Source organism: Dasypus novemcinctus, chromosome 6, assembly GCF_030445035.2.
Source record: "Dasypus novemcinctus isolate mDasNov1 chromosome 6, mDasNov1.1.hap2, whole genome shotgun sequence".
Lineage (NCBI taxonomy): Eukaryota > Metazoa > Chordata > Mammalia > Cingulata > Dasypodidae > Dasypus > Dasypus novemcinctus.
This window is the reverse complement of record NC_080678.1, coordinates 21,510,304-21,529,925: the sequence shown is the minus strand read 5'-3', so window position 1 is coordinate 21,529,925 and position 19,622 is coordinate 21,510,304. Positions and strand designations below refer to the sequence as shown.

Here is a 19,622-nt window from a genome sequence, read left to right as displayed (position 1 = left end):
GAGCAGATTTGGGATGAAAAAGATTTTAATCCATTCTGTAAGATATTGACACCGTTTTAGTTTCTATCCTTGTGGTAGCAGGTTCCAAGTTGCCTTCTTTTGATTCCGTGATGCTGTATGGAGTTTCCTGTTTCCTGTTCGCATGCTATTTTAGAGAACTGTGCCAGACTGAAAGTGAAGTGAACAAAAATGCTTTTCCACAGTGTCTTTTATGACAATGGAAGATGTTAGGATTCCACAATACTTTGTTCTTTGAGGCTTTAGAGAGGTTCCACTTCTGCAACCTATTTTCAAGATGGAGATAGAATAACATGTTTTCTACTAAATTTCCTCTCTGTTTAATGATGTAGAAACAGGTATATAGTAGGTATTTGAGGGACTCCAGCTGGGTCTGAAGGGGGTGAAATGCTTTTATTTGCACCTACATTCTTTCAGATACATGGAAGGACAAACATTTTTATATTTGGGCTGCATTCTGTTATTTGACAGAGAGGTGCTTCCTAGAAAGGCCACATGCAATTGATTTTATTACCTGCCTCAGCAGATGACACATCTGGGTTGAGTCCTATCAGTAGAAAACACTATAATCAGAACACAACTCACAAAGCCCAAAGCTTAAGTGCATGACTTCAGAGAAAAACCATGTAGGTTTGAAGCCAGGTTCTAAGACCCATCAGCTGCCGTACTTTTGGGCAGCTTGACCTCTCAGTGTTCCCCTTTCCTAATTCGTAAAATAGGATAATGACAATAGCACCTACCTTACAGTGTTGTGAGGGTGAAATGGGCTTGTGAAGCACATAAAGTACTGATAAAATGGACACGCACAAGTGTTGGCTATTATAATTATTATGTAAACCAACTATGGCTCCCATAATAGTTTGTTGACGGTCTTGTCTTGGAGATAACATTAACCAGCAAGTTTTGTGTAATTAATTGCAAATAACTATTATACACAGGTATTGGGAGTAAGCTCTTTTTTTTAAATTTCATATGTATCTAAATGTGTTGCTTTTCCAATTATAGGACTCATCATTGTGAATCTTACTATTTACGGATTACAGTATTCATTTTATCAATAGAATTGCTTATACTTGTACCTTTTAATTTTTTAAATTACAAAACTACTTAAATTCACAGTATTCTAAAGTCTTTGGGAGTTTAGTTACAAAAACAAAGCAATACAAGAAATTCAAAAGAATATTTAACAGTCATATAAAATTATCCTTAATATACAGTTGTATTTCATGTGATAAGATTCTAACTTCTATTCCTCATTTATAAAATGGATGAACAATTTCTATTTTGGCACCCTTGCTGGATATTTGTAAGTCTCAAATAAGGTAATTCTTATGAATTATATTGACAACTGAGAAATGTTACACAAAAGTAAGACTTACTAAAATTCTGATTTAAACTTATCCAACATTGGCTTATAAAACTAAAATATCTTTATTTCCTTTCCTTGAGATTAAATTTGTATATTGCATTTTATAATGCTTTAATAATTTCTTGGTACTTTTCATATTATAGAGCAACAACTGTTTCTTTGGTATAATGTATTACAGAAGGTTGTTACAAAATCAAATTTAGTGAAGAACTTTTGAGCAGCTTTAGAATAATTCTACTAAATGTTAAATAATTTTGAATTATCATTTGACCTTATTTTCCCTTGAAACAGGAGATCAGTGCAGTTAATTATTCAACCATCCAAGCCTCACATTTCAGAACAGACAAGATCACTCGTATCAACATACCCGGGTGGAACACAGATGGCAAATGGCAGAGAAACATGTGCAAAGTATGATGTGAATAAAATCTCCTTTGCATGAATATGAAAGCTTTATGTTTACTCTGAATGTACTTTGCAAGATATCAATCCATAATAGCAGGAATCCTCCATTCAATTATTCTCATTGTCCTTGTTGCAGGGCCTCAAATGATTTATCCATTTCCCATTTATTTTCATCTATTATGAATTAGGTAGATTCTAATGGATGTCGATTTTATAATCATTATTTGGTAAATTCTTACCTTTGGTAAAGGATTGAATGGTATGATCAATTTCTCATTTAATTTAAGGGAAATAAATTCTGAGTTCATTCCATGAAATTAATTTTCCTCTCTTATACTCAAGATTGACTGCTAACATAGTCAGCAATTACTTGTTTTTCTTAAAGATTGATTTATTTATTCCCCAACCCCTCATTGTCCACTCTCTGTGTCCACTTGCTGTGCATTCTTCTGTGTCTCTTTGTCTTCCCTTTAGGTGGCACCAGAAACTGATTCTGGGATCTTCCATAGTGGGAGAGAGGTGCTCAATCTCTTGCGCTACCTCAGCTCCCTGGTCTGCTGCATCTCTTATTGTCTCTCCTCTGTGTCTCCTTTTGTTGCATCATCTTGCTGTGCCAGCTCTTCCCTTGGGCCAGCTTGCAGTGCAGGCCAGCACTCCTGCACTGGCCAGCACTCCTGCAGCAGGCCAGCACTCCCTTCAGACCAGTTCACCATGCAGGCCAGCACTCCTTGTCAGCCAACACTCAGTGTCAACCAGCTCTCTGCACAGGCCAGCTCACTACGCGGGCCAGCTCACCTTCACCAGGAGGTCCAAGGAATCGAACCCTGGACCTCCCATATGGAAGACAGGAGCCCAATCGCTTGAGCCATATCCGCTTTTTGCAGTTAGTTGTTTGTAAGTTCATGTAGTGTAGTGCAACCAGGCTGTCTGAATCCATATCATGCTTCTCCTATGTACTAGCTCTGTGATCTCCAGCAAGCTCCTTAATCCATCTATCCCTCAGTTTCTTTATCAGTAAATTGAAGATAACATCAGTGCCTATCTCAGAGAGTGGCTGTGAGGATTGAATAAGTTAATATATGTAAAACTGTGCCTGCCTAGCACGCAGTAAGTCTCAATAAATACCAGCTAGCGTTGTTTCTTATAACTATGGAATTACTTGCTTGGGCAATTTGGTTTTCTTTAATACTTATTTCTTTAATATTTATAATAAATCTTCATTCCAGGTGTTGCTACAAGTGGAAGATGTGAACTGCATTAATTTAGACTGGTTTAATGGTTCCCAGGATTACATCAGTGCTGTAAACAATCTCCGTGTTGTGGGTGCTGAGGTGGCTTACTTTATTGGTGTTCTCGTGGTAAGAAGAGTTGATTTGTTTTTAAATTATGTTTCATTGACTTTGCATCGTAACATCCAGAATTCTTGGCAATGTTAGATAATTAGCTTAGACAAATACCAAACGTGAAATAAGAAGCATGTGAATAAAGTTAACCGGGAAAGGGAAGGCTCTATGGTTACATGAAGTACCACTAGGTGGCAGCGTCTCTTCACAAGCTCATCACCAAAAAGTCCCTCCCAGGGCTTGGTCAGCATGGAGGACCATCTTGGTTAGTTTTCATCACATTGTAAACCTGTCTTTAAAGACGACAAGCTGTTCCCATCTTACAAATGCTATTTGTTTAGAACATGAAATGAATTCTCCCACAGAAACAGGGTTCTACAGCAGTGAGTTAGTTGTATAGGCCAGTCCAGACCCAACTGCTTATCCAGCACATTTTCCAAAGGAAGAAAATAGACATTTACTATCTGTGAGCTCCAAATGCTCTGCCATTACAGGGAGTAATTTCCCAAAATAAAATGCAGTGAAATAAAATGTAAAGATTTAATGATCTTTTCAGACTTTAAAGGAGGGTTCCCTCGTTCACTCCACCAATCTTCTCCCATGAATTTCATGCTGTGCTTGCTGTGGGCAGGGCTGTGAGCAAGACAGTGCTGCTGCTGCCATGGAGGGAGCCCTCTAGAAGGCAACAGAAGCAAACACATGAATAAATGAATGAGAAAGTGTTCATTGTTCATTAGCTTCGGAGTTTGCACAACCTGAGATGGTGGATGGAGAGCAGCAGAAGCAGAAGCCAACGTAGATGGGGTCCCCAGGGAAGGCCTCTCCGATGAGGTGACGGTTGAATTCTGACTACTGAAGCCTCTCTGCCCCCACCTTTCTCCTCCCCACCCAAGGGAAGATGAAGGTGCAAGGAGGTGCTCAAGGTGGCTCAGGGCATACAAAGGAAGAAATGAGAGCCATCTGCGCTTCAGGGAAAAACCAGCTTTAAGCCTTTGTGAATTTCTTCATTGGTCCTGGAACCTGAGCTGGGGGCTCTTCTAGTTTAATAGATAGACTGTAGATGCCCGTAGGAAGCTGGAAGGAGATGTCTGCTGAATTGAAAGAAAAGTGTTTGCTGAATTGAATGTTAATTGAATTAACAGGAATCCTTGGAGGCCCCTGTGCAGAGTGGGAGAGGGCTTAGGATCAGGGCATCCCAGGAGACACCTGGGGACAATTTGGGAGCCAGGTCTGAAGAAGGAAGAGCCACAGGAACCTGCCAGCTTCTTCCCTGCCTCTCTTTCTGTCATCTCATCACAGCTAATCAGGCCACAGTTTCCCCACTGGACTGGCCCAGGAGTGGCAGGTGCCTGGGAATGGGTACAGGTCAAAGGGGAAGGAGGAAGAGAAGGAAGAAGGGGAGGAAGACTGAGAGCCCATGTCAGACACCTGCTGGTACAGAGAGACAGGAAAGAAAGCGGGCATTTTCAGTGGTGGCAGTGGAGGACAGGATGCCCTAATGACCACAAGCCATCTCCACACAGCCACTCACATATGAAAACGAGAGAGAAAAGACTCTCTGTAAAGAGACATAAAATACTATTGTAACTAGTGGGGGAAATGGAACATTTGATCAGTTGACAGATGAATTCAAGTGAAGACAATTGCTCAATTTTTCACTAGTAATATGAGGAGAGGCTGAAAATAAATATGCTTGCTCCTTTTTTCCCCTTAAGTTGGTTGGTTGGTTTTTGAACTCTTAAGCATATAGTCTCTTTATGACTATTCTTCAAAGCCCCTTTTAAGGCCAAAGTCATCCCAGACATTTCCTAGACTTGCCTTAACCTGGAGGAGGCAGACCGGGCCGAGCGGGCCACAACACAAGGGGGAGCGTATTTCTGACCCCGTACTGGGGGCATGCTGGGGGTGGGGGGGTCGGGCCTCAGGGGGTTGGGGCCTGGGGCCTGTAGCCACAGCCACAGGAGCTGGGGCGGCTCTGGTGGTCCTCAGGACCATGGAGCCCCGTAGGACAGGGGAAAGGCCTATCTGAGGCCCTCCCCATCTGCCAGCCAAGAATGTGTGTGCTGCCATGTCACTGTCATTCTCGCTAGTCCCCATCCTGTGTGGGAAAGGGAGAACCATGCCCCCCTTTTAAAGCATGGTTAAGCCATTCTGTCTTCTCTTTTAAAAATACCTGTTCTGCTTTCCTTTTAAAAATCTATCAGACAAAATTTGGATATTCCCCTTCTAAAGTGCACTTGATTGGCCACAGCTTGGGAGCACATCTGGCTGGGGAAGCCGGGTCAAGGATGCCAGGCCTCGGAAGAATAACTGGTAAGCGTGCCTTGGAGTTAGGCCTTGCATCGATTTATGTATTTTGTTTATACATATTCAAAAATCTGAACAGCTGTCACCAAATTAAGTAGCAGGTACAAACATAAGAGTCTACTGAAAATGACCCTTTTAAAATAAAACATGAATGCGATTTCAAAATGTGAGTTCGTAGATACCTTTATTTCTTGTTCAGGCCACATTCCCAGAGAGTTAACTACAGCCCTGCCCCATATCCTCTCCTCTCTGGGACCAGCAAAGGGATTTTTCTACAAGTATAAACCTGGTTATGAATCTTTCCCCTTGCAAACTTGCAACATCTTCCCACTGACAACATTATGTCCAAGGACCTTAACATGAGTCGTATCGCATCTGATTTCTGCTCTCAATGTTATCTCCATCTTCCACCAAATCTTAGGTTTCTACTCCTCAGTCTTAGCAAACTAGTTACATTTTCCCACAGTGCTTACTGGATGTGTGCCTTCTCTTTCCTCCCCCATCTTCTTCTCCCTGGCTCATCTTCTGGACCCAAAGAGCTCTGCCTGCATTTTCCGGCTCTAGCTGGAGCATGTCCTAATTCCCCAGGACTGGGCTATGTGCCACTTCTCTGTGTTTACTAACACCCACACTCACGTCTCCCTGCCCAGAGCTTACTGTGTTGAGGTGCCTCTCCCACCAAGCAGAGAGCAACTTAAGGACAAAAGCTCGGCCTTATTCTTCCTTGTACCTAAGTGCTGACCTTAATTCCTAGCACATAATAGGCGCTTGATAAATAATGTGAATGTGTGTAAATGAGTGGAATTGTGAATGGTCATAATGGTTTAGAGACTCTCAGGTATTTTACCTATGTTTCATTAAACATCTGAACATGAGACAATGGACTCAGAATCTGGATTCCTGGGCTCTTAGTCCAATTTTGCCTCTAACACACTGGCCTTAAGGCTTTTCATTTGTGATATAATAAAGTGGAACTTTAGGTAAGCACTAAGATTCTATTATTTTAACTATGTTGCTTTGTAGATTCACCTTTATATACTGAAGAGCTCTTACCTTTTTATTTTACTTTTTATTTTTTTGCATACAGATGTTGCTTTTTGGAATCCTCTGCCATCCACACTGATCTTTATTGTACATACAGTATCCCATATACAGACCCTAGTAGAGACGCTTTGATTCTTCTGACTTTGTTAGCTATTTTGGTATCGTCTACACTCAGCGTTGTTTATATGTGGGAATCTGGTATTGCTGTATATACAGATCCTGCATTTATATACTCAGTATTTGCAGCTGTACTTTGCCCTGAGTGATGTCTGACCTCTCCTTTACCTTTTTCCTATATACATCGTATAGGAAAGAAAGGCTTGACTTTACCAATACCAATACATTGTTTTCCAAAATAATGTCACCCTCAAGTATGCTCTTGTATGGCACATATCTTGGTTTAATAGACATTGTGCTTTTTCCTAGGCCTGGACCCAGCTGGGCCATATTTCCACAACACTCCAAATGAAGTCAGGCTGGACCAATCAGATGCCAACTTTGTCGATGTTATCCACACAAATGCAGCTCGCTTGTTCTTTGATCTTGGTAAGATCTTAACACAAACAGAAATTGCATTGAAACAGAGGAGATTTTTAGAAGCCTTTACCCTGCTTTTATCTGTTTCAGGTATGGGAACTATTAATGCCTGTGGCCACCTCGACTTTTACCCAAATGGAGGAATGAACATGCCAGGATGTAATGACTTGATTACACCTTTATTTAAACTTGAGTTCCCTGTTTTTATAAAAAGTAAATATGAAGACTTCTGATATGTCATCCACTTAGCTCCCTCCTTCGATGGGATGTGACATTCTCTTGTATATATTTATATGTATGAAGATTCCCACTAGCTGTGAGCTCTGCAAGGTTAGGGACCATGTGTCAGTTCCTTTTGTATTCTCCATGGCCAATAAAATGCTGGCATATTGTAGTCCCACAACATAAACAGGGAGAATGTGTTCATTCATTCAACAATACATTTTGAGTGCTTACTATATGCCAGGCATCCTTTTAGGGATAGCAGATATAGGAAGAATACAAAATCCCTGACTTACTGAAGGTTATCTGCTAATCTGAAAGAAAAACAATAAATAAATAGTATAAATGCTATGAAGACTCTAATGTATTGAGAAGAGTAGAGGTAAGGGTGGGGGAAGGAGATTTTAGATAGTGTCATCAGAGAGTCCTTACTCTAAAGATGACTTTTGAGTGAAGACCTGAAGACTTTTTAAGGCCAGGAATGTGGATACCTGGAGAAAGGGCAGCAGGTACAAAGGGTCTGGAGCAGGAGCCTGCCTGGCAGATTTGAGGCAGTAAGGAAGCTATTTTGGCTGCAATAAAGTAAAAGAGAAGAGAGTAGTTGGGGATGAGTTCATAGAGGAAACAAGGGCAGAGAGAGATGATGCAGTACCTTAAAGATTGTGGTAAGATTTTATTCAAATGAATTGGGAGTCATGGGAGGGTATTGAGCAAAGGGGAGACATAGTTTGCTTGACTTTTTAACAGAAGCACTCCAGATAGAGTAATCACAAATTAAACATATAGTATATAATGTTACATAGTAGCTGTCAATAATAATATCTACAGGGCACTTAGTTATAAAGCACCAAAATGATATTATTTCCCCCATCTTCATATATGATTAGGTGTATTAGTCAGCATCCCTTTTGGGCAACAGAATCAACAGGAGATAGCTGTCAATAGTATGAGATTTTATAAGATTCTCTCACGTGACTGTGGGGGTGTACAAGTCCAGGTTTTGCAGGGAGGCTGCAAACCAGGAGCTCCAATGAAAGTCCAGTGAAGGTCCTTGATGAGTTCCTGGGAGACATTGGCTGTCCAGCGTTCCAAAGGCAGTGGGGAAATTCTCTCTGAATGCTGAAATCACTTCTCCTTTTAAGGCATTCAACTGATTAGATAAAATGTCACTCATTGCTGATGGCAGTCTCCCTGATGGATGTAGATGTAACCAGATATTTATGCAGTAAACTCACTAATGACTAAAGCCCATATATGTGCTTATATTACAGTTAGCCCAGTGCTTGCTTTACCAAACAACTGGGCACAGTTACCTGGCTGAGGTGACACATTAGCCTAACAATTACATAAGGTAAATAATGATCTATATCATACTTAATATATAATAATATATAATATTTATACATATGATGATAGTGATAATAGGCTGATATTTTATATAAAATAATCTTGTGCCTCATAACTGTATCCCACAGACTTGTGCTTTTTAATTGGAGATTTTCAGTCAAATATAAGTTTCCCAATTTGTCAAGTAGGAGTTACCCAGAACCACAAGTAGACTTCCTTTACTTTGTAGATCATGGGACACATAAGGAATATATGACCCACTTTGTGATGTTTAAACATCTGGAGAGTAAAGTAAAATATTCTGGGTTTTGCCCATAGGATCTGGAATATCTGGCAGAATCTAAATAATTTACTATCTGATCCCTTGTGGTCAGAATATCTAGATATGAAATTATTTGATCTTTCATTTGGTTGTTTCAGAACTAAGATTTGCAGGTCATGATGCTAAGAGTAGCTCAGATCTACTTTTCATTAGAGATAAATTACAGTGTTTTAATATTTGTTCTGAAAGAGTAAATGTGATTAAAGGTTTCTATTTGCAATGACTACTAGTTTTCCAGCTTCTCAAAATAAGAATTAAAGCTGATTCATAAGCAAAATCCATGCTTATTATAAAACTTCTCTCACATAAAACCATATTATGACTTAAAATCCTTTCTTTATTAGTGTGAAGTATAGATCATAAGACTTTTTATGTAACTATATTAAGTATTATTCATAGAACTTTTGAGATTCTGTAAAAGAGTAATTCAAATAAAGCATACATTTCTCATAAGCTATCATTTTGAGATAGTATATTTCCTACCACTTTACTGTATTAAAACCACATTTATTTATCATTCACCCAAGTCCTTAGATGAATTGTAAGGCTTCAAGATATTTGTTTTAGATTATTTTTTTTTTACTAAGACACCATTTAAACATTCATAGGTTACTACATTCTAAGGAACAAGCTTGTCTAAAAATTGTGAATATAAATTATCATTGCTCATGGTTCTGCAGGTCCGAGCTCAGCAGGCACTGCTCTGGGTGGTGCTGGCTGAGGTATCCATGGGATTGTTTCCAGCTGGTGGCTGAGTGGAGCCAAGCTGGGCAGGAATATTCAAGATGGCCTTCTCATGTATCTGGAGCCTTGGAACTGGTTTTCTTCCAGTGCTATCTAGGGCCTCTCTACCCAGCCACAAGTCACTTCCTCTGCATTCTGATGGTCAAAGCAAATTACAAGACCAGCCAGTAATCCAAGGAGGGTGAAAAATCGGTTGGATGTCTTGATGAGAGGGGTGATGACATAACATTGCAAAGGGGTGAGGTATATCATTAACTATAATTTTAGTCTCCAGTGAATCACTCCTTAGGTTCATGCCATACAGTAAGAATATTGCTATGTAAAGCATGAATGACTAGAATCCTATGATAACTTCAGATGAGATGGTTTAAATGTATTTAGATCTGCCTTATTTATTATTGCAGTAATCCTAACTATTTTGGCAATGATGTCATGCTTGACAGTGACAAAACTATATTGCCTTTACCATTTTTTATAATGTGCCCCACCCTTCACACTTGTAAGCTCAGCTAAAGGTGTATACTAGTTAATATTGCTGGCTGTTTTGTGGTTGAATCAGAGTTCAGTTCTTACTGCAGAAACAGGAAGACAGAATTATTTGGGCTAAGGTGGAGATACCATGTGCACAGGGATTCTTAGAGCTCTAAGTGTTTATGTCAGAGACCCAGGGAGTGCTTGGTTGTGTTAGTGTCAGAGGACTAACTTTGCTTATTTGCCCTCCTTGTATGTCCTTTTCGATTCATACACATACACAAATCTTTGCCATAAAGAAAATGATATGAAAATACTGATGGATTTTGTGCAAGAGCCAAGCCTTCACACAAGCTCAAACTGTCTAGACCCCCCCTCCCCCAAGTCAAGAAACTATCATTTTGAAGATACTCTTTCTAAGAAATAGTTCCGGCTATCAGATATCAGTTCATTGATATCAATTAATGATATCAATTAATTGGCAATTGTTTTCGCAGAAGCATCTCTCTTCTTTGAGTGTAATCATGTCCGAAGTCATCACTTTTATGCTGAAAGCATTCTCAACCCTGATGCATTTATTTCCTATCCTTGCAGATCCTACAAATCTTTTAAAGCAGTAAGTAAAACATTTTGCCTTGGAATATAATTATCAAGTAATTTTTTGAAGCATGAGCAGACACCTAAAAATTAGAGCTTTGAGTATGTGGCAAAAAATGCACCTATCATTTTTGGAAAATAATTGATTGTTTCTGTGCTGAGTCCTGAAGAGTAGCTGGGATTGCTGAAGGGCTGCAATAAACCAACTATTTGAATTCTGGTTGTTTCAGCAGTTTTCAAGATTATATCCAATTTTTTTTTGGCTATTTATTATACAGTAATTAGATGCTACTGTATAACAGCCATAAGTCCAGGGTAAAACTTATCTATGTATATATTTTAAATGGCATCTTCAAAGATGCCCTGAAAAGTCTGCACCAATCAATAGCTACAACCAACCATATTGCTATGTACTTGGAACATGAAAATTATTTTATTCAAATTTAATTATTTATACATAGCAGAACTAAAGCATAGATAGATCACAGGAGTTCCTTGCAGATCAATATGTGACAAAATACCAAATCTGATTTCACTGAAGTCATAATGTACATCATGCCACATCTGAGCTAAATGTATTTTTAATTTGTTTATCACTATGAAAAGGAGAAAGAAAATCTATTTTGCAGTGAAAAATGGAAAAGATTTTCTTTCTTGTGCTTTAGATCTAATCCCCTGTTTTCTTCCATTACTATGTGTTCATTCCTCCATATTTGCATTAATTTTTGCCATGTGCATACATAGTTTAACACTAATATAATGGCTAAGATGAAACAGTGTGTATTTTTTTCTTTATAGGTTAACATTCAAAGTTATTTTCTGATTGAGCCAAGTCTCTCTAATTATATTTAAGGCCACGTGAAAATAGAAATTTAACAACATATTAGATTTTTAAGCAACTGTATATATTTAAAATTACTAAAATTTTGAAAATAATTTTATTTAATTATACCCTGTTTTATCAGTGTACAAAACATGGGGTTTCCAGCTAAAGTGTTTTACAAGTAATTGTACTTTGTGAATAAGTGCAGTGTTAGAACATGATTAGGAATATGGCAAGGTGATGCTCTCAGGTGGCCCTCCCATTTTCCTGAGCCTGTTGTCCTTGTTGATAACCTACTCTGATTAACTGTCATCCTCAGAAAGCTTGACAGCACTGAGGAATATCCCAAACACTGTTATTTCCCAGATAACCCCCCTTCTCCCTGACCTCCCACCACAAATGCTGCTTTGAAGGGCAAAGGTATCATAGCATTTCCTGAACTAAAGGCCAGCAGAAGCAGGCCCTAGAAGTCATCATACATTCAGAGATAATGGGGACCAATCTGTTAGACTGCCAAATCCTTAGGAGGTGGCTCATTTGCCACATGGATGCTAATTTTGGTTAAAAGCTAGAGAACATTGAATCAGTTTCCTTGAGGTCTTTTATTGTAGTTTTACCTAAAAAGTATTAAAACAAATAAAAGAGAGAGCACAGGGTTATACTGTCAGATTGAAGGATTAAATGATTTAAATGTAAAGAAAGTGCTTTGAACAGCCTGGCAGATAACAAGCATTCAATAAATTTAAGCCATTAGTAGTAGTAGTAATATTAGAATTTTCCTTCATTAAAAATGGAGTTCCAAAAGGGATATATTATAGATGGTCCTAGCCTAAATGCCTAAGGTTTATAAACTTAAAAGTTCAAAATTTAAAATAGCAAATACACAAGCACCTGCTACCCAGATATTTTAAGTTAATATTTTGTTAGTTTGCCTTAGATTTAAAAAAATAATAAAGATAAAATTAAAGAATTGATGTCTCGAGTATTCCCTTCACTCTCTTCCCCCAAGGCAGAATTGAAGTGAATTTAATATATATCAAATAAATGGTGTCATATTGTAAGTATCTTTCTGGACTTGCTTTTTTCATTAAATATTATAATTTTGAAAGCTACACTGATGTATAGAAATGCAATGTACATATTTTATAGGAATAAACTACAATTTAATTTATTAATTCCCCCACAATATGCACTTTGGTTGTTTCCATTTTTATTTTTAAGAACAATGCTGCATGACTTGTAACAAATGTACCAAAGTAAAAATGGTGTCAAAAATAGGGTGGTATATGAGAGCTCTGTATTTTATGCATGATTTTTTTCTGTGAACCTACAACTTCTCTAATGAAAAAAAAAGGCAACAGTATAGTAAATACCACTTTTCATGTCTCCATATGTAGTCGGGTAGAATTTCATGGTGTATAATAGAAGTGAAATTGTCCAAGCGTATGTGCATTTCCACTGTTATTAGATATTTTGTAACTGCTGTCTACGGCATCTATCAATCTATAATCTGCAGAGAAACAGAATTCCCCTACTCAGTGTCTTCATCAGTAGTTGTTTTTGCCAGTTATTTTAATTTTTGCAAATCTTCAGGATATGAAATCATGTCTTGTTTTAATTAGCATTTCCCTGCTATCAAATGAGTTTGAGCACATTTTTGCATAGTTATTGACTATTTGAGTTTCCTCTTCTGTGGGTTGTCTTTCATATCCTTTACACATTTTTCTACTAGAGAGCATATCTTTTTCTTTCAGTTGTTTTTGTTTTGTTTCTGAAAACTGGCAACTTGGTCATTTTTTAATACATATACTTTCTTAGATTCCAAAGCTTTATTATAGCTCATAATACATTGTGGGTTTATTGAAGGGCAGAATTTCTAATTACACAAGTAACTACCTCTTACTGTATTTTCTGTCCAGGGAAAATGCTCTCATTGTTCCAAAGAAGGTTGCCCAACAATGGGCCATTTTGCTGATAGATTTCACCTCAAAAATATGAAGACTAGTAGATCATATTATTTTTTAAACACAGGGAGTCTTCCTCCATATGCCCGTAAGTATTATAACTAAGTTTTATTATAATGCTTTAAGATACTTATCTTCAAAATTTCACGTTTTTATTCAGTGTCTACTAAATATTGAGTCAGACTCTGGAGATGCAGTGAAGAATAACACAGTGCAGTCCTTCATTGGGCTTAGGCGAGTGGAGAGGGCAGGAAATCAAACCTGTTTCAATCCTGAGTATGAACATTTTGTTAGGGGACTTTGAAGATGCTTGCAGAGCTCTCAGGAGGGACTTCTACAGCCAGGTCCGGAGGGCCTTGATTTCTAACCTGAATCCTGGAGGGTGAGTAAGGAGAAGGAGGGGAAGTCTATTCTAGGCAGAGGAAACCAACTAAGTAAATGCCTGGAGTTTAGAAAGAGCAGAGACAGGAAGAAGGAGATGAGGTGGGAGAAGTAAACTGGATAAGAAAATGGAAGGCCCTTGAACGCCATGTGAAGATTTGGGCTTTCTCTTTGGGTCAGTAGAAAGCCACTGAAAAGTCATAAAAGGATTATCAGAGAAATGCTTTGAAAAAGTCACTGGTTGCTGCATGAATTAGAGACGGCAAGATAGAGGCCGGGTGACCTGTTAGGCGACAGTTGCAACTATCTAGGCAGAAAGAGAGAATTGGAGAGATTACGGGGCTGGTTAGGGAGTAGAGGCAAAGTGGAACTTAGTGAATGAATTTGGGGGACTATAGAAAAGGGAGAAGACAAAGCCGATTCTGACTGGGTGGATGATGTGCCATTCGCTGTGCTTGGTAATCCAGGAAGCAAGGCAGGTTTGGAGTAAGATAACGGGTTCAATTTCTGACATGTTGGGTTTATATTCTCTGACTTTCTACTGCCAGGTTCTTATTCGCCACAGTTTGAAAATTAATACAGAAGAAAAAAATACCTAGAAGACCTGTAGGGCAAGAAGGTCTTGCTTTCCTTATAATTTAGAAGCAAAATGAGCTGTCCTTTCCTCTGTGGCAGGGTTTGTGCTAGGAAGACCCAGGCAGTGTGAGCCTTGTAAATGGTCATGTATAACCTCAAAAAATATCAAGCTAAACAGATCTTCTGTCATGAATTCTGAAATTGTTGTACGCGTATTAACACTTTGTGAAAATGCAGTCCTTCATAAAATTCTTTGTGAAACGCATCTGAAAGGTACAAAGGAAATGGATGAAAGAAGACATGCAACGTCCATTTTTAAGTCTTAAAAAAGGCTGGAAAATTAAAGAATTTTCTTTTTAAGCTACTTTTGGGAAATTAAAATATGGGCATTTCTATTTAAGTGTAGTTTTGTTTTCTTTTGTTTTTGCCCAACTCACTCCAACAATCTTAAGTTGTATTTTCTCATGAATATGAAGTGCCTTGTCCTGCTTTAACCCTGAAAGTTGAATTTCATGAAAGTGCCTAGGATGTTGTGCTTTTCAAGGGTTTTTTAGCCCCTCATCTTTTTTTGCTTTTTTCCCTTTATTTTCAGGTTGGAGGCACAAATTGTCTGTCAAACTCAGTGGAAACAATGTCACTCAAGCAAGCATATTTCTCCGTGTAGGTGGAACAATGGGAAAAACAGCAGAGCTTGAGATTGCCAGGTAGGCTCAGAGCAAGGGGGCTAACACTGTGTAGGGTGCTTGTTACGCAGCTTAGTTGTTTCTTTTCCTACAATACCACAGGCTACCATGCAGTGTTTGACTTTTCTTTTTTACTTCAGATTTTCCAGATAGAAAGTAGAAATCACAGTACTTATTTTTTCCCACAGTTTCATCTAGAAATAGGGCATGTTTTGAAATGGAGGCATGAAAATACAGATCTAGATAATAAAGCAAGTGGAAAAAAATTGACAGTAGAGTACACAAGATACATTTTTAATCAAGTCCATTTAATATTATGCAAATTTGAGCATATATTTCTATTTGTAGAGATCACAAATGATGTATAAAATAAAAATGTGTATCAGCTGCTAAATTTCTTATAAGCTATCTCAAGCAATACCCACAGATATAGGACATATAACAGTCAGTGGTGGGAATAATTCAATATAGACGTTTGAGTGTCTTTTGATGTCTCCTTTCATCCTGAGTTTTCCTTACTCTTTTATTTGATTAGCCTTAGCATTTTTGTATTGTGTCTTTCACTTCTATTATTTAACTCTGCAATTCACTTCCAAATTAACATTATACACAATAACTAGATGCTACCTTTTTGCAAGCAGATGCCTGGATTACATGTTTTGCCTCTATGATTTCCATCATCTTCAAATAATGAGCAAAGGCATGAAAAGCAGAGATTTTGTGCTTATTTGTTAGCTGAGGGCTGTATCAGTTTAATTGCTTTGGCAATTTCTACATGTCATCTTGCCTTAGTATAACTGCATATAAATATGGGACCAGGCAGTGTCCGTCTGTACCCTAGGTTGATGCGCAGGCCTCCAGCCCACCTTTCTAGCTGTGTCTTCCACCATTTTGCATCAACTCAGGTTATACTGTTTGTTCTACCCAGCACTGAATAGATTCCACCCTTTTCTCTCTTCTTGACTTTGCCCATGCTGTTCCTTTGTTCCAAATACCCTTCTCTATCTTAGCATATCTTGTTTCTTCCTGTCCTCCTTGGCTCCATCAGCCATTCCTCTGAGAGAAGTTGATCACAATAGTGTGCCTGTGGCTCTTTGGCTCATAGGACACTCTGAGGCTGAGAGGTTTGTGCCTTACACAAAGGCACCTGGCCTGGGAAGATAGGATATACAGCTTCTGACCCTTTTAAGATTCATGGGAATGCTTTCTGACATATTCCTTCCCCCCACCCTGTACTTCTTTTAGTAATGTCTAAAGAAGTTATTTGTAATGCTGTTGCATAGTTACTCGATCCTCTGTTAAGAATAATTAAGCATAAGGTTCATGGTAGATGTCTCATCTGGAAATGAAGTCAGCTGAATGAATTTGAATTCTTCTCTGCTCTTTTCTGTTATTCAGTCTAGTTTTAGGAGTCTGACTTCACTCTATACCTTAGTTTGGGGGCTTTTAAAGACACTTTCATGAAGGACTGCATTATATGGGCACCATGTGAAGGTAGTTCATTGAGCCATGGAGAGATTATTCTTAAGAACTTGGATGAACGGTTGTGTTCTGATAATTAAATCTAATTCCACATGTAACAGAATAAGACAAGCCCTAGGAATAGCAACATTCCTTCATTTATTCAACAAATATTTAAATTCTTACCATATGTAGTAACGATTCTAATTGCTGAAGATATAGACAAGATACATATAAGCTCCACTCTGAAGGATCTGATATTTTGGTTACAGAGGACAGACAATGAATTAACAAATGATTAAGGAAGTGGCAGGTAGTGATAAATCTGAAGAAAATAAGGCAAGGTGATGTAATAGGGAGTGACAAGGGGACTAGCTTAGATTGAACTATAGCTTTATCAGTTATGAACTACCATTTAACTTTTGTTGTTGATGCAAAAAAGGGAAGGCAGGTGGTTTGTTAGTGGACTTAGAAAATGGAGAGGTAAGTAGCCCTCATGGAGGTGAGAGATGTTTATATGGGTGACACTGCAGTCTAGCCCATATGGAAGGATTTTATTTCATTGTGGAGAAGGAAAATTTCATCCAGCCTTATTTTAGCTTTGGTGGAATATGCCTCAATATAATCCACTTCTGTCTGCCCTACTACCATGCTCACCAAAACTTCTTCTTATCACTAGTTTGGTTACACATATCCCTTTATATGGAGAAATAAGGTGCATTCTGGCAACTAAAAAGAGAAGCACTTCCCCATTGTGGGTTGATAATCTGGCTTCTGGATTACAGATCCATCTTGTAAGGATTAGTCCATCATTGTCAGTTTGATCATTTCTCAGTGCCAATCAAACCTAGTTACTGATATTACAAAGCCAAGCCCAGATCTTTCTTGATAGAGAACTCAAGATAATGCTTCTCTAAGCATCCCCTAAAAGTCAGCCAATCAAGCTTCCTATTTACAGCACCCTTCTTTCAGCCTTGGGAACCATGCTATTCTGAGATGCTCACCAATGAGAATGGAAAGAAAAACTCTCCTAAAAGCAAATGCCAGCACATGCAATTTTCTCTTCTGTGGTACACATGCAGATGTCTTCTTTCACTTCACTTTTGTGGATACTCAGTACAAGTTTATGACTTTTATATTTCTGTTTACAGTGGAAAGCTTAAGCCAGGCACGACTTATACAAAATTAATTAATACAGACATTAACATTGGAAACATTACAAGTATTGAGTTCTTTTGGAAGAAAGATTCATTTGGACAGTCTCAGAATAAGTTGGGAGCAGAAATGGTAACAAATGTATCTGGAAAATATGAATATAAGTAAGCATTATTTTTTCCTTTGCATTTATAATACAGTTTAAATTTTATACGTAGTATTTAAAACCAATATGTAATTTGAAATTTCCACCTAATATAAAAATGAAATTTTGCACTCAGTGAAGGAAAATTATGTAAGAAATAAATATTGCTTTTGTAAAGGTGTTTACAAAATTATAATTACTCACTAAACTAGAATATCTACCAATGTCTTTCCCCCCACTTCCAGAATCATATTAAAACCTCTTTTTTTTCCCTTAAAATTTTCAGATCTACCTTCTGTAGCCAGGATACTATGGAACCTGATATTATCCAGAACCTGAAACCATGCCAATTCCCAGATGTAGTCTTGATGGATTAGTTTAATGGGAGCAATGAAGAAGAAAAAGAGTCTCTTTCCAGTTGGGATCTGGATCAAACTTGGCCCTTGTAAATGATATAGAAAAGTACAGTTTGTGTGTGTGTGTAGACTGTTCTTCACATCCATAAACTTTTATGTGTGTCTTAAAACAGACTGAGCCCGGGGACTGAGCTATAGGAACCTGGATAGCTGCATTGGAATTTCCCTGAATAAAGGAAGTGACTCAAGAATATAGCATGAGAACTTACTAGGAGAAAGTGAGTCTTTATTAGGTTGAGTTTTTGAAGTATGTTTATAGGATCTCCAACTGAATAATCATTGTTCTAAAATGATTAAAAGAGTATTTATTATATTATTACATCTTGTAGAGACAAACTGTAACTATCGTTCATGATATATATTAAAAGATTATAACCTTGCAAGTTTATAGATCCAACCATTAGTAATGAAAACCATTGATAGTAAATTAATATTTCCAAGGTGTTCCTTGGTCTTCAGGGCATGTGTTCTGTAAGAGAGGTTGTGGAGCACATCTATGATGTGTGAATCCAAGTAAGCCCTGAGCCCTGGAGATCACCAGCCCAGGGCTCCGCCCTCTTCTTAGAGAAGCCCCTGCCACAGGATTATTTGCCAGCCTGAGTCTTAAGCCACATTGTGAATTTGTATCTAACTGAAAGGCAGCATTTCATTTGTAAAGCTCTTGAATGACCTTTATTTGCAAAAATAATATTTAATATTTAAACATGTCAAATGTAATTTTCTTTTGTCTTGCCTCAGTCTCTTCTAATTATGGAATGGAAGATGAATGTTTTCATTTGTTCTGTTTTCCATCACTGGGATCAGTGGTCAGTCCATAGCACTACACTATAAATTCCAGCAAGAAATGGTAATAGGTATTCTGCAGAGGGCTTCTTGATTCTCTTTTTGTTGCCTAACTGTCAGCTGATCCTTGAGAAGAGATCCATGGATGTGCATAAATAAACCGGAGTTGTGGCAGGAAGGAGAAAACAAAGCAGGGCAACTCTTTTACCAGAATGCAAGTATAGGGGATGGGTGATTGATTGGCGCACAGGTTTGAGCTGGCAGAGCATCCTGCCCTCACTGGTGGTCTGGACATATCACCTGTAGACCTGGACAATTCTGGGTACAGCCCAGGAAGGGGGTGGCCATGAGCCAGTGGGAGAGACTGAGCCACTCTGAGTAACTGTTGTAGCAACAGTGCTCATTAGCAACCTAGTGATGGGGTCAGCTCCCTGACTTTAGGGGAGGGAAATCTTCCCATGAGAGCAGATATCTGGAGCTTGCTCTCTACCCTTTGGGAAGAACTTGGC

General features: G+C 38.3%; 1 protein-coding gene across 1 annotated transcript in view; it reads left to right on the top strand.

Annotated features, from left to right (window-relative positions):
- The window catches only part of PNLIPRP3 (pancreatic lipase related protein 3), a 34,659-nt gene extending 16,368 nt beyond the window's left edge, over positions 1-18,291 (top strand). The window contains exons 3-12 of the mRNA XM_058299479.1: positions 1,679-1,798; positions 3,019-3,150; positions 5,340-5,448; positions 6,913-7,032; positions 7,114-7,236; positions 10,627-10,745; positions 13,469-13,601; positions 15,063-15,174; positions 17,766-17,933; positions 18,201-18,291. Coding sequence (XP_058155462.1) covers positions 1,679-1,798; positions 3,019-3,150; positions 5,340-5,448; positions 6,913-7,032; positions 7,114-7,236; positions 10,627-10,745; positions 13,469-13,601; positions 15,063-15,174; positions 17,766-17,933; positions 18,201-18,291 — 1,227 coding nt within the window. The remainder of the gene's footprint in view (positions 1-1,678; positions 1,799-3,018; positions 3,151-5,339; positions 5,449-6,912; positions 7,033-7,113; positions 7,237-10,626; positions 10,746-13,468; positions 13,602-15,062; positions 15,175-17,765; positions 17,934-18,200) is intronic.
- Positions 18,292-19,622: the final 1,331 nt, after the last annotated feature.